Consider the following 14,766-nt stretch of genomic DNA (forward strand, 5'->3'; position numbering starts at 1 on the left):
AGGGAGCTAGGGGAGAGAGGGAATGAGGGGGTGAGAGAGAGCAAAGAAGTTGAGTGGGAGGGAGCTAGGGGAGAGAGGGAGTGAGGGGGAGAGGGAACGAGGGGGTGAGAGAGAGAGCGAGGTAGTCAAGGGGAGAGGGAGTGAGGAGGAGGGAGCAAGGAGGAGAGGGAGAGAGAGCAAGGGAGTCAAGGAGGAGGGAGTGAGGGGGAGAGAGAGCGAGGGAGTGAGAGAGTGAGTGAGGGAGTTGAGGGGGAGAGGGAGTGAGGAGGAGGGAGCAAGGAGGAGAGGGAGAGAGAGCAAGGGAGTCAAGGAGGAGGGAGTGAGGGGGAGAGAGAGCGAGGGAGTGAGAGAGTGAGTGAGGGAGTTGAGGGGGAGAGGGAGTGAGGAGGAGGGAGCGTGGGGAGAGGGAGTTGAGAAGAAGGGAGCGTGGGGAGAGGGAGTGAGGGGGAGAGAGAGCGAGGAGTAAAGGGAACAAGGGGGTGAGAGAGAGAGCGAGGAAGTTGAGGAGGAGGGAGTGGGGTTAGAGGGAGCGAGGGGGAGAGGGAATGAGGGGGTGAGAGAGAGAGCAGGGGAGTCAAGGGGAGAGGGAGTGAGGAGGAGGGAGCAAGGAGGAGAGGGAGAGAGAGCGAGGGAGTCGAGGAGGAGGGAAAGAGGGAGCGAGGGGGAGAGAGAGGGGAGAGGGAGTGAGGGGGAGAGGGAACGAGGGGGAGCGAGAGGGAGTGAGGGGGAGAGAGAGAGCGTGAGGGAGTTGAGGGGGAGGGAGCTAGAGGAGAGAGGGAGTGAGGGGGAGAGGGAATGAGGGGGTGTGAAAGAGGGAGCGAGGGAGTTGGGGGGGAGCAAGGGGAGAGGGAGTGAGGAGGAGGGAGTGTGGGGGAGAGAGAGGGGGAGGGAGCAAGGAGGAGAAGGAGAGAGCGAGGGAGTTGAGGAGGAGGGAGCTAGGGGAGAGAGGGAATGAGGGGGAGTGAGGGGAGGAGAGAGAGCGTGAGGGAGTTGAGGAGGAGGGAGCTAGGGGAGAGAGGGCGTGAGGGGGAGAGGGAACGAGGGGGTGTCAAAGAGAGAGCGAGGGAGCAAGGGGAGAGGGAGTGAGGAGGAGAGAGAGTGAGGGAGCTAGGGGAGAGGGAACGAGGGAGTTGAGGGGAGAGGGAGTGAGGGGGAGAGCGTGAGGGAGTTGAGGGGGAGGGAGCTAGGGGAGAGGGAACAAGGGAGTTGAGGGGGAGATAGGAAAGTGAGAGGGAGAGAGAGCGAGGGAGTCGAGTGAGAGGGAACGAGGAGGAGGGAGAGAGGGAGCAAGGGGGAGGGTGGGAGAGGGAGAGAGAGAGAGAGGGAGTTGAGGGTGAGGGGTCTGGGGGAGACAGGGAGGGAGAGGGAGTTGAGGGGGAGGGAGCAAAGGAGGGACAGAGAGCGAGGAGGAGAGGGAGTGAGAGGGAGAGAGCGAGGGAGTCGAGTGGTAGGGAACGAGGAGGAGGGAGAGAGGGAGCAAGGAGGAGGGGAAGAGAGGGAGCGAGTGGGGGAGAGAGGGAGCTGGGGGAGAGAGCGAGTGGGAAGGAGCAAGGGGGTGAGAGAGCGAGGAGGAGAGGGAGTGAGAGGGAGAGAGCGAGGGAGTCAAGTGGGAGGGAATGAGGAGGAGGGAGAGAGAGAGAGCGAGGGAGGGAGGGAGAGGGAGGGAGGGAGGGGGAGAGGGAGGGAGGGAGGGGGAGAGGAATCGAGGGGGTGAGAGAGCGAGGGATTTGAAGGAGTGAGAGAACGAGGGGGAGGGAGAGGGAGCTGAGAGATGGGACAGTGAAAGGACAGTGGAGCTGATAGAAGGGACAGTGGAGCTGAGAGAGGGGACAAACACAGATTAAAGAAAATCAAACACAGATTAAAGAAAATAGAGGACTGTGTCAAACACAGATTAAAGAAAATAGAGGACTGTGTAAAAGACGTGAAAGGCTGGATGTTGCGTAACTTCCTCCTTCTAAACAGCAACAAAACAGAGGTCCTGCTTTTGGGTCCAAAAGTGACAAGTAATAAATTATCAGATTTAATTTTAAATCTAGCTAACTTTCCAGTTAAACCTGGTTCAGCAGCAAAAAATCTTGGTGTCATAATTGACCCGGATTTATCATTTGATCAACACATAGGTAGTATCACTAGGACAGCTTTTTTACATCTTCGCAATATTGCTAAGATTAGAAATGCCTTATCCCTCCAGGACGCAGAAACATTAGTACATGCCTTTATTACTTCAAGGCTTGACTACTGTAACACACTACTGTCAGGATGCACCAGCAGCAATTTAAGAAAACTTCAACTAGTTCAAAATGCTGCAGCTAGGGTCCTCACTAAAACTAGAAAATTTGAACATATCAGCCCAGTTTTATCATCACTTCATTGGCTGCCTGTTAAATTCCGCATTGACTACAAAATTTTGTTATTAACATATAAAGCTCTACATGGGCTTGCTCCTGAATATCTTCAAGATACAATTTCCTATTATGAGCCTCCACGTTCACTCAGATCACAGAATACTGGATTTTTAAATGTTCCCAGAATTCAGAAGGCCTCAGCTGGGGGAAGAGCCTTTTCTTATAAAGCCCCCCAACTCTGGAATGATCTTCCAGAAAATGTTCGGGACTCAGACACAGTCGCAATCTTCAAATGTAGGCTAAAAACTCATTTGTTTAGTTTATCATTTGGTAGCTAATGCTCCCCCATAGATAAAGGCGGCAGATCCGGGGGGTCCATGGACACAGGGAATTATAGTATACTGAGACGCTGGTGCTGTCGTCCCGCCGCTTCTCGCGATCACTCAGGTTTGTTGACGGTGGAGCGGAGGGATGCCAGTGTTTCAGGATGCTCCCGTGTCTGTGTCCCCTCCTGGTTCTCTCCTTTTAGTTAAAGCTGTCATAGTCAGATCTGCCGGAGTCATTAGCCACACTCTGGAAATTTTCATATTTTCTACTTTACAAACACAAAACAGTTCAAAACTAATTCCATCCCTTTACATCTTTCCGAGTAAACGACTGCCCACCTGTCTGTCTGGACACTGATGGATGACTGTCGAGATCCTCCTCCACGCTTCAGACCAGCTGCCCACGCTCCAGCAACCACCAAGTGCCTTGAAGCTGTCCCAACACTGAAGTTCTCATGGACTACTAACTATCATCACCAGTAGATTGACCAGAGGAGGATGGGTCACCCCTTGTGAGCCTTGGTTCCTCCCAAGGTTTCTTCCTCAACTGGGGGAGTTTTTCCTTGCCACTGTCGCCCCTGGCTTGCTCACTTGAGGGTTTTACATTTGTCTTTACATTTCATGTCAAATCTTGTCTTACTGGAATTCTGTGAAGCTGCTTTGTGACAACATCAGTTGTGAAAAGCGCTATATAAATAAATTTTGATTGATTGATTGACAGTGAGGGGAGAGTGGAGCTGAGAGGGGGCAGTGAGGGGACAGTGGGGCTGAGAGAGGGGACAGTGGGGCTGAGAGAGGGGACAGTGAGAGGGCAGTAGAGGTGAGAGAGTGGACAGTGAGGGGACAGTGGAGCTCAGAGGGAAGAGGAGAGAGGGAACGAGGGAGAGAGAGAGAGCAAGGGAGTTGAGGGGGAGGGAGCTGGTGGAGAAAGGGAGGGAGAGGGAACGAGGGAGAGAGAGCGAGGGAGCTAGGGGAGAGAGAGCGAGGGAGTTGAGGGGGAGCGAGGGGAGAGGGAGTGAGGGATCATGAGGGGGAGGGAGAGAGAAAAAGAGGGGATGCAATGATAGTTTCCTCTTTATTTCCTGTGTTGGTTTCTCATTGATTCCCGGGTTGAACGAACACCTCTGATTCATTGATTGAGTCCTGTTTCCGGCGCCACTCCTCAGATTATTCTGGTTGGTGTCATCACTGTTTCCCCGTTCCTCAGATAATTCTGGTTGGTGTCATCACTGTTTCCCTGTTCCTCAGATTATTCTGGTTGGTGTCATCACTGTTTCCCCGTTCCTCAGATTATTCTGGTTGGTGTCATCACTGTTTCCCCGTTCCTCAGATTATTCTGGTTGGTGTCATCATTGTTTCCCCGTTCCTCAGATTTCTGCCAAAGTGCAGCTTCTTTATTTTCAGCCTGAGAAAAAGGGAACAGAGTTTAGATCTTTACCTTTGATTTTCCTCCCCTCAGTTTGGTTCGGTTCGGTTCGACGTTCCTTCTCTTGAGATAGGATCACCTCTCTCTCTCTCTCTCTCTCTCTCAGTCCAGATGATATCGGGAGCTGCTGGTACATTCTTCTCTCTGGATCTGTGTTCATCAAGGAGTCAATGTTCCTGCCCAGGTCCAGGTGCGTGTTTTAGACAGAACTGCTTCATTGAAGTGTGTGTGTGTGAATACTCCACAATTGTAATATATTCAACACTTACACACATCAGCCAAAACATTAAAACCGACTCCACTCGCACAAGCACAACACACACGCTAACACACTACCACGTCAGTGTCACTGCAGCACTGAGAATGATCCACCACCACATCACACCTGCTCTGTGGAGGTCCTGAGCGCTAAGAAAGTAGGAACAGAGGGACTACAGTGTGTAAGTGTAGAACAGTGAAAGGACAGTGGAGCTGAGAGAGGGGACAGTAAGGGGACAGTAGAGCTGAGAGATGGAACAGTGGAGCTGAGAGAGGGGACAGTAAGGGGACATTGGAGCTGAGAGATGGGACAGTGAGGGGACAGTGGAGCTGAGAGATGGGACAGTGAGGGGAGAGTGGAGCTGAGAGGGAAGTGAGGGGACAGTGGAGCTGAGAGAGGGGACAATGAGGTTGCAGTGGAGGTGAGAGAGGGGACAGTGGAGCTGAGAGAGGGGGCAGTGAGGGGACAGTGGAGCTAAGAGAGTGGACAGAGGGGGGACAGTGGAGCTGAGAGATGGGACAGTGAGGAGACAGTGGAGCTCAGAGAGGGGACAGTGGAGCTCAGAGAGAGGACAGTGAGGGTACTGTGGAGGTGAGAGAGGGGGCAGTGAGGGGACAGTGGAGCTGAGAGAGTGGACAGTGAGGGGACAGTGGAACTGAGAGAGTGGACAGTGAGGGGACATTGGAGCTGAGAGAGGGGGCAGTGAGGGGACAGTGGAGCTCAGAGTGGACTGTGAGGGTACAGTGGAGGTGAGAGAGGGGGCAGTGAGGGGACGGTGGACCTGAGAGAGGGGACGGTGAGGGGACAGTTAGGGGACAGTGGAACTGAGAGAGGGGGCAGTGAGGGGACAGTGGACCTGAGAGAGGCGGGAGAGAGTGGACAGTGGAGCTGAGAGAGGGGTCGGTGAGGGTACTGTGGAGGTGAGAGAGGGGGCAGTGAGGGGACAGTGGAGCTGAGAGAGGGGACAGTGAGGGTGCAGTGGAGGTGAGAGAGTGGACAGTGAGGGGGCATTGGATCTGAGAGAGGGGGCAGTGAGGGGACAGTAGAGCTCAGAGTGGACAGTGAGGGTACAGTGGAGCTCAGAGTGGACAGTGAGGGTACAGTGGAGGTGAGAGAGGGGGCAGTGAGGGTACAGTGGAGCTGAGAGGGGACAGTGGAGGTCAGAGAGTGGACAGTGAGGGGAGAGTGGAGCTGAGAGAGAGGGCAGTGAGGGGAGAGGGGACAGTGTGGGTGCAGTGGAGGTGAGAGAGGGGGCAGTGGGGAGGGGTGGGGTGGGTGGGGGGGGTGGGGGGGGGGGGGGGGGGGGGGGGGGGGGGGGGGGGGGGGGGGGGGGGGGGGGTGCAGTGGAGGTGAGAGAGTGGGCAGTGAGGGGACAGAGGAGCTGAGAGAGGGGGCAGTGAGGGGACAGTGGAGCTGAGAGAGTGGACAGTGAAGGGACAGTGCAGGTGAGAGGGGACAGTGGAGCTGTGAGATGGGACAGTGAGGGGACAGCGGAGCTGATAGAGGGGACAGTGGAGCTGAGAAATGGGACAGTGAGCGGATAGTGGAGCTGAGGGAGGGGTCGGTGAGGGGACAGTGGAGCTGAGGGAGGGGGCAGTGAGGGGACAGTGGAGCTGAGAGAGTGGACAGTGAAGGGAAAGTGCAGGTGAGAGAGGGGACAGTGGAGCTGATAGAGGCGACAGTGGAGCTCAGAGAGTGGACAGTGAGGGGACAGTGGAGGTGAGAGAGGGAACGGTGGAGCTGAGAGAGAGAGGACATTGAGGGGACAGTGGAGCTGAGAGTGGGGACAGTGAGGGGACAGTGAAGCTGAGAGGGGTGGCAGTGAGGGGACATTGGAGGTGAGAGAGGGGACGGTGAGGGGCCAGTGGAGCTGAGAGTGGGGACAGTGAGTGGACAGTGGAGCTGAGAGAGGGGTCAGTGAGCGGACAGTGGAGCTGAGAGAGGGAGCAGTGAGGGGACAGTGGAGCTGAGAGACAGGGCAGTGAGGGGACAGTGGAGCTGAGAGACAGGGCAGTGAGGGGACCGTGGAGGTGAGTGAGGGGACAGTGGAGCTGAGAGAGGGGGCAGTGAGGGGACAGTGCAGGTGAGAGAGGGGACAGTGGAGGTGAGAGAGCGGACAGTGAGGAGCCAGTGGAGCTGAGAGAGGGGTCAGTGAGGGGACAGTTCAGCTGAGAGAGTGGACAGTGAGGGGACAGTGGAGCTGAGAGAGGGGACAGTGAGGGGACAGTGCAGGTGAGAGAGGGGACAGTGAGGGGACAGTGCAGGTGAGAGAGGGGGCAGTGGAGCTGAGAGAGGGGTCAGTGAGGGGACAGTGGAGCTGAGAGAGGGAACAGTGAGGGGATAGTGGAGCTGAGAGACAGGGCAGTGAGGGGACAGTGGAGCTGAGAGAGGGGACAGAGGAGCTGAGAGAGGGGACAGAGAGGGGACAGTGGAGCAGAGAGAGGGGACAGTTTAGCTGAAAGAGTGGACAGTGAGGGGACAGCGGAGCTGAGAGAGTGGACAGTGAGGGAACAGTTTAGCTGAGAGAGGGGACAGTGGAGCTGAGAGAGTGGACAGTGAGGGGACAGTGGAGCTGAGAGACAGGGCAGTGAGGGGACAGTGGAGCTGAGAGAGGGAATAGTGAGGGGACGGTGGAGCTGAGAGAGTGGACAGTGAGGGGACAGTGCAGGTGAGAGAGGGGGCAGTGGAGCTGAGAGAGGGGTCAGTGAGGGGACAGTGGAGCTGAGAGACAGGGCAGTGAGGGGACAGTGCAGGTGAGAGAGGGGACAGTGGAGCTGAGAGAGTGGACAGTGAGGGGACAGTGAGGGGACGGTGCAGGTGAGAGAGGGGACAGTGGAGCTGAGAGAGTGGACAGTGCAGGTGAGAGAGGGGGCAGTGAGGGGACGGTGCAGGTGAGAGAGGGGACAGTTTAGCTGAGAGAGTGGACAGTGAGGGGATAGTGGAGCTGAGAGAGTGGACAGTGAGGGAACAGTTTAGCTGAGAGAGTGGACATTGAGAGGACAGTGGAGCTGAGAGAGTGGACAGTGAGGGGACAGTGGAGCTGAGAGAGTGGACAGTGAGGGGACAGTGGAGCTGAGAGAGGGGCAGTGAGGGGACAGTGGAGCTGAGAGAGGGGACAGTGGATTTGAGAGAGGGGACAGTGGAGGTGAGAGAGGGAACATACGTGTGTTTGTGTGTGTGTGTGTGTGTGTGTGTATGTAGCTGTATGTGTAGCTGTGTCTGTGTGTTTATGTATAGCTGTGTATCTGCGTGTGTGTTTGTGTGTACATGGATATGTGTGATGTGTGTGTGAGAGAGTGAGTACTTGACTTTGTGCTAGTGGTCAGCTCATTGCTGTAAAGGAAAAGTGCTTCAGCAGCAGCTTTATCAAAGAACGAACAAAAGAGGACAGTGACAAAGTGCACAGTGTCCACTGCAGCTGAACTCAGGATTTGTTTTACTGACACTTTGGGGACTCACTTCTCACATTAGTAAATAATAATTTGGAGTAAATGTGTTTCTTTACACACTCTCTGTCACACAAACACACACACACACACACACACTGTATATACTCACTCACAAGTTCAGAGGACTAGGTCAAATGTGTTAGTGTATGTGTCTATTTATATATTTGTGTTTCTCCCACCCTGTTTCCATTTGTGGGTTTTCCTGTGTGTTTTCTGTAGAACCTCTCTCTCTCTCTCTCTCTCTCTCTCACTCACACTCACACACACACACACACACACTCTCTGACTGGCACTATGCTCCATTCATGAGCTCCGTGAAGTAAGCTGCTGGACTTTTCCAGTCTTGGGATTGAGGTCCTCCCAGTGGAATCTAACAGCTCAGATTGGGACTAGTGTGTGTGTGTGTGTGTGTGAAGGGTAATGCTCAGGTGTGTATAGTAACATACTGTTTGGATTTTCTCTCCTAGTTTCGGGAAGCGCTCTGCGGGAAGTTTGCGACGCGGATGCGAGTGCATCGTCCTGGAGCCGTCGGAGATGATTGTGGTGAGTTTCCTGATGTGATTCTTTTTTTTTAACCTCATGCTTCATTAAACCTTGGATTGTGAGACGGTGTAAGAAGGTGTGGCTTGCTGAAATGTATCGTGATTTCACTCAACTGTAGTTTCCGGGTCTCTCTCCGTTTGGAGACGGAGCCATGCCTGAGTTCAGCGGCGCTAAGGACACTTTAATACCAGGACGAGGGAGTAGAGCCTCAGCTCATACAGATTAGAATTTTTTAGAGGAGTGTGAGTATCACCTCCTGGAGCTCAGCCGCTGGTTGTGTCCATGCACTTCTGCCTCTCATGGAGGGTGGGCTGATGGGGAATGCTGGGAGGGCTCCTGGAGCCAATGTCCCTGGTTTGTGTCAGCTGCAGTCGCTGTTGTTTATTCCTGGCTGTTGTGGCCCTGTAATTACGGAGTGAGGCAGGATATGGACACTGCACTTGCGCACTCTCGCTCAGCTCCTATATATTCCCAGCACTCTGTGCTCACCGGCAGTTGCCATAGCAGCGGATGGCGAGGCAGCGAGAGGTTTGATGTGTAATCCCAAAGGCAGAGGGGGTGTGAAATGTGAGGCTGCAGTGAAAGAAGAGAGGGAGAGAAAGAGTGTGTATGAGAGAGAGTGGAGAGATGGAGTCGTCTTAATCACATTCCCTCGTGTTGTTGTAACATCATCTGCCTCTTGTTAGATCTAGAATCATGAGGAAGCTCTGATATGGGAGGCTCCTGCTCACTGGGTTTTAGGGGAGAGGGCGGATTACGGAAAAAGAGTGAAGGAAATTTCATTTAAAATATCATAATGTGGGATAATTGGAGGTATTATGGCAAACTGCAGTACTCTCCAAGAATAGCAAGGGGCAGCGTAAGGTCTTACTGGATTTCATTATGGAACGGATTGAAGAAGTGGAAGCAGGTGGATGGCGGCGCTAGAGGGGAGTCTCAGTTGCTCGATTAGTCGATTAATCGATTACTGAGTGTATTGTTCTCCGGCTGGTGAATTTAAACACCACACACACACACACACACACACACACACACACACAAACAAACACACTGATGTAGTGAAGGCAAAGGTAAAACTCAACACATTTCTCTTATGAAATTCTACTGTGTTTGGGAGGGTTCCTGAGTGTTTTGTTATTGTTCTTTACTCTTAGTGCATTTTTCAATAAAATATATTTATTTGGAAAATTAAGATGCGAGCATCAGATCAGCTGTCCTCACATGCCTTGGACACTGTCTCCTGTCACTATGATGACCCCAGTGTGTCCAGTCGCCCTCAGTTCAGGAGAGAGGCCCAGAGTCTTCAGTGTGTTCTGCTGCACAGAGCACCCTCCTTTCCCTCGCCTCCGTTTGCTCTGTTCTTCTGTTTGACGTAGGCATTTGAGGCTCCACACACACACACACACTCACACACACACACACACACACACAAACTTGCACGCTGTACAGACAGCCTCACACACCCACTGCTATTTTTACGCAGTGCCAGAGAGAAGGGGGTGGGAGGGAGAGGAGAGGGGGACACAGAGAGGGAGGGTCAGAGAGAGAAAGAGCGAGAGAGGTAGAGAATCACTGCTCTCTCTCTCCTCCATCGGCAGGTGGACTATATGGACGAGAATGAGGAGTATTTCCAGCGCCAGGCATCGCACAGACAGTCCCGCCGGAGGTTCCGCAAGATCAACCAGAAAGGCGAGAGACAGACCATCATCGATACAGTGGAGCAGTTCCCCTCCGGCAAGCCCCCCGTAGCCCGCGGATACCACACGGTCAGTCCCAGCTTTCTCCGTCTCTCTCTCTCCATCTCCACCTCAGTCTCCATTTCTGCATCTGTCTCCATCTTCGTCTCCATCCCTGTCTCTGACTCCCTGCTTCATCCTGCTGTGGTTCGCTGGTGTGTGTAGCTTAAGGACATCCTTTGGTGATGTGTGAAACGTGTGATGTCATTAAACTGGCTCTGTAATGTTCCTCTGCTCCTGATGCAGTCAGATGTCCTCTTCATGATGAGGGTCTGCTGTACGTCGTGTGTTTGCTGATGTGCTGCATGTTGTAGCTGTTATTTGTTATAATCAGTGAAATCAGTGCTGTCTTGTCTGAGCCGTAAAGTTTGTTCTTTGCCGCTGAGTCCTGACCCTGGCATTTTCTTCAGAAAAGTTGGGAAAGCCGGAGTCTGGTCTGTTTTAATTCTCCTGAAGATTTATTAAATGACAGATGTTGTCTGAACTGGACTGTACTCTGTAAATATAAACACAATATGACTCACTCCAAAAAAGGAGGTGACGGAGGTGAAATCAGAACAAAGAATTTATGGACAATTCTAGTTAAGGAGAGTCCGCTATAAATAGGAGAATATCAAAGGGATAAATAGAGTAGGCCGGATACCAGTGCTGAATGAGCTGGACCTTCCAGCCCCAAGACGGCTCTGCACGAGAAACCCTTATAACACTGTGATTAATACAAAAACACAGAGGAGGATTTCAGAAAACCACTGTCACTGCGCAGTCCACCACAGCAAAAAGAAATGCCATCATCAGTGTGGAGGTGGGTCCATGGTTGTTACGGCAGAAAGATGCAGGCCTCATTCTGCTCCAGCAGTGTGTCTTCGTAGAGCATGAGCGTCCTGTGTCCAGATCTGTTTCCTGTGGTCGTCATGAAGAGGAGATTTAGACTTTTTTGGAGTGAGTCGCAGTCAGATTCTAACTGTGTTTATTTTTACAGAATAGAGTTCAGAGACAACTTTTGAATCTGTTCTTTCAGCTTCTGTCATTAAATAAAGCCTCTGGAGGGCGCTGTCACAGGGTCTTTTAGTCTCGCTCTGTGAAGAGTGTGGTGTACTCTCCTTTGTCTGCATGGGTGTCCTCTCAAATGCATGTTCATTACTACCACAACCTTGATCAGGATGACGAGCTTAACGAAGATGAATGAATTGTTAATTGAGACGTGACCAGACCAGCTCTGACTAGGGTCATGTTTGAGATGTTTACAGAATGTAATTTAAAACTCTTCTCCGCTCTGGTCCTTCAGCTATTCTCCCATTGTGATCTTCTCCTCTTTGTGTTGTGTTTGTGCTTGTTTTATGTTGTTTGTGTTTGTGTTGTTTCTGTGTGTGTTGTTTGTGTTTGTTTTATGTTGTTTCTGTTTGGGGGGTGTGTTCCGCTGAAGGTGGAGGGCTGAGGGTTCTGTTTCTCCCACTGCACACATTCAGAATGAGATCTCACATAGACACATTCCCCTTTTCCTTTCATCCCCCTCCTTCCAAGTCCTGCGCTCCTCCATTCCTGACATTCCTCCTATTGCCAAAGGATAACCGTCAGAGTTCCCTCGCTTGTTTGGTAATAATCCGCTCCCATGAACAGGAAAACGCTCCGCTCCGTGTTCTTCCGCCTCAGGCCAGAGTCGGACGCAGAGACGACAGAATTTTCCCACGACCTCGGTGCGGTCGTGTCCCGGAGCGCTCAGGCGCTGGAGCGTCTGTGGGAAGAGAGGAGGCACGTGGTCATGTTCCCAAACAAAGATCACGTGTAGCCCTCAGTAAAAAAAAAAAAACCTCCATAATGAGCAGGAGGCTCTGCCGAGGTCAGGGGGAATGGGTCTGGCAGAGCACAGTGACCGTGTGGAGTGGGCTCTGAGGCCCGGGGTCTGTGCGCTCTCTAGGACCCCGCAGTGCAGTGGTGAGTGGCCCTCGGGCCCCGGGGCTGGAACCGGACCAAGACGTTCAGTCTCATAATGAACTCAGGGTCTCGCTACACAGCGCCTCCTGCTGTTTACATTGATTTAGTCTTGTTCTGCGGAATGCTGATGTGTTCGTGTTACTGTGTGTGTGTGTGTTTGAGCGTGTATGTGTCTGTGTGAATATGTGCGCATGTGTCTGCACATGTGTGTGTTTCAGTGTGTGGTTGCGTGAGTGTGTATGTGCATGTGTGGGTGCGTGTGCATGCATTTTTTTTGTGTTTGCATGTGTGCGCATGCGTGTACCCTCTCTTGCCCCTGAAGACCGCTCTATTGGAGGTAGCTGATATTTTATGAAGAATGTGTCCCTCTTTTCCTTCCGTAGTATGACTTGCAAAGTGCTTTTCAGCTGCCCTAGCTCAGCACGAGTGTGTGTGTGTGTGTACTCTCAGTGCTTTTTATAATCGTCATCTTCTCTGCTTCTCTCCTCTGCTTTCGTCTTACTTCGGCCCCTCCCCAGGAATGCGTTAAACCTCAGGTATTGTAATTATTCGCTGTTCCTGTGTGTGTGTTTGTTTGTTTTTGTGTGTGTGCATGTGTTTGTTTCTTTTTTGTGTGTTTGTGTCTCTTGTGGAGGTTGTGATGATTCTAATTGTAATCTGTGGTAATGGAACTAAGCTGCAGTGAGGTAGGTGGCATTATGGTGGGAGTGGGTGGTGGGGGCAGGTGAGCAGCGGGAGGCAGTAACTGGGGGATGACAGAGTGATGGACATGTCCTCCTCCCTTTGAGATGTGGCTGTGGTACAGTGTGTGGCTGAGCTGATCGCCAAGTGAGATAAAGCAGACACACACACACACACACGTGGCTAATATTACTGTTTTATGGTGGACGTTCCACTGATGAAGTGCTGATGGTCTCTTTAATGTGGACTGTAAACATCTGCATTTCCTGCAATCAGACACCAGGGGGCGGCAGGTGTGAACACAGCGCCTGCTGACGGTCAGTGATTCGTGACTCGGTTTCTGGAGTTGACTCTGACTCTCGGTTCCTGCGGCCGGCTCCGTCTGAACCGTCTAAGCCAGGGGTCGGCAACCTTTACCACTCAAAGAGCCATTTGGACCCATTTCACACAGTAAAGAAAACACTGGGAGCCACAAAAACCTTTTGAAATTTTAAATGAAATAACACTGCGCATAACAGGGTTTTTTGCCTTTGTGCTATGTATAAACAAACTATACTGTTTTACATTTATGAAATCAATGAACGACTGCAGAGAAAATGAAATAACATTTCTGCATGCAACAAAACATTTTTATCTCCGAAAAAAAGATGTTGGGTTGACGGTTAAGTAAAATACTCAATGTCTATTTGAGTCCCTGTATTAATGAAAAAAAAAAACAAATTTAACTCCAAAAAAAAAAGACGTTGTGTTGACGGTTAAGTAAAATACTCAATGTCTATTTGAGTCCTTGTAGTTAATGGAAATTTAAAATATTTAAAATTTTAATTTAAAATATCCACTGCCAGCAAAAAAAAAAAAAAAAAAAAAAAAAAAAAATGCTGTCCTCTCTCTGCGTGCAGTCATCCTTTTACTGGCGTTGTGCAGTCAGCTGTCAAAAAGCTCAAGAAACCGCACACTGGCAGGTGTCGCACATTGGAAGTTGTGACGTGTATTAAAAGCGGCACAAATATTTTAAATATTAAATATTAAAATATTTTAGATGTTACAAGATCGCCATAATTTTATAGAATTACGTTTTGAAAATGAACGAACCAAAATAAAATACATTTTAATTAAATACTCATTAATTATTTTCAAAAGCTGAGCCGCATCAGAGGGATCAAAGAGCCGCATGCGGCTCTGGAGCCACAAGTTGCCGACCCCTGGTCTAAGCGGAGCAGGAGCTGGTATGTTCCGTGTGTACGCACAAGTGAGTGTTTGTGTGTATGTGTATGTGCGAGAGAGAGAGACAGATGTGTCAGGTGTTCTTGTGAAGGGTCTATTTTTTAGAACTCCTCTCTGAGGTCTGGCTTTAAAGGATTTACACAATACACAACCAAAACACACAAACACACACCACATACACAACCAAAAAACACACATGCCACATACACAACCAACAAACACACACGCCACATACACAACCAAAACACACACACACACACCACATACACGACCAAAAAAAACACACACACACACACACACACACACACCACATACACAACCAAAACACACACACATACAAAAAACCCTAGATCAGTGGCTCTCAAACTGACACAGATGTGAGAGAGACAGATGTGTCAGGTGTTTTTGTGAAGGGTCTAATTTTTAGAACTCCTCTCTGAGGTCTAGCTTTAAAGGATTTACACAATACACAACCAAAACACACAAACACACACACACCACATACACAACCAAAAAACACACACGCCACATACACAACCAAAACACACACACGCCACATACACAACCAAAACACACACACGCCACATACACAACCAAAACACACACACGCCACATACACAACCAAAACACACACGCCACATACACAACCAAAACACACACACACACACACACACCACATACACAACCAAAACACACACACACACCACATACACAACCAAAACACACACACACACACACCACATACACACAAAAAACCCTAGATCAGTGGCTCTCAAACTGCGCGTGGCACTGAAGCAGCTTGAGGTGGTGCACTAAATGACGTCAAAATTGTTTCAAAGTTT

At 51.0% G+C, this 14,766-nt stretch overlaps 1 protein-coding gene across 4 annotated transcripts in view; it reads left to right on the plus strand.

Annotated features, from left to right (window-relative positions):
- The window catches only part of rapgef2b (Rap guanine nucleotide exchange factor 2b), a 159,486-nt gene that overhangs the window by 100,720 nt on the left and 44,000 nt on the right, over positions 1 to 14,766 (plus strand). For 3 of the 4 annotated variants that reach the window (XM_066650085.1, XM_066650088.1, XM_066650087.1), the window contains exons 4-7: positions 4,207 to 4,290; positions 8,276 to 8,351; positions 9,950 to 10,117; positions 12,538 to 12,555. In XM_066650085.1, the coding sequence (XP_066506182.1) occupies positions 4,207 to 4,290; positions 8,276 to 8,351; positions 9,950 to 10,117; positions 12,538 to 12,555 (346 nt within the window). The remainder of the gene's footprint in view (positions 1 to 4,206; positions 4,291 to 8,275; positions 8,352 to 9,949; positions 10,118 to 12,537; positions 12,556 to 14,766) is intronic. The other variant, XM_066650086.1, reaches the window with a different exon arrangement.

This window comes from Hoplias malabaricus, chromosome 17, assembly GCF_029633855.1.
Source record: "Hoplias malabaricus isolate fHopMal1 chromosome 17, fHopMal1.hap1, whole genome shotgun sequence".
NCBI classification, from domain to species: Eukaryota; Metazoa; Chordata; class Actinopteri; order Characiformes; family Erythrinidae; genus Hoplias; species Hoplias malabaricus.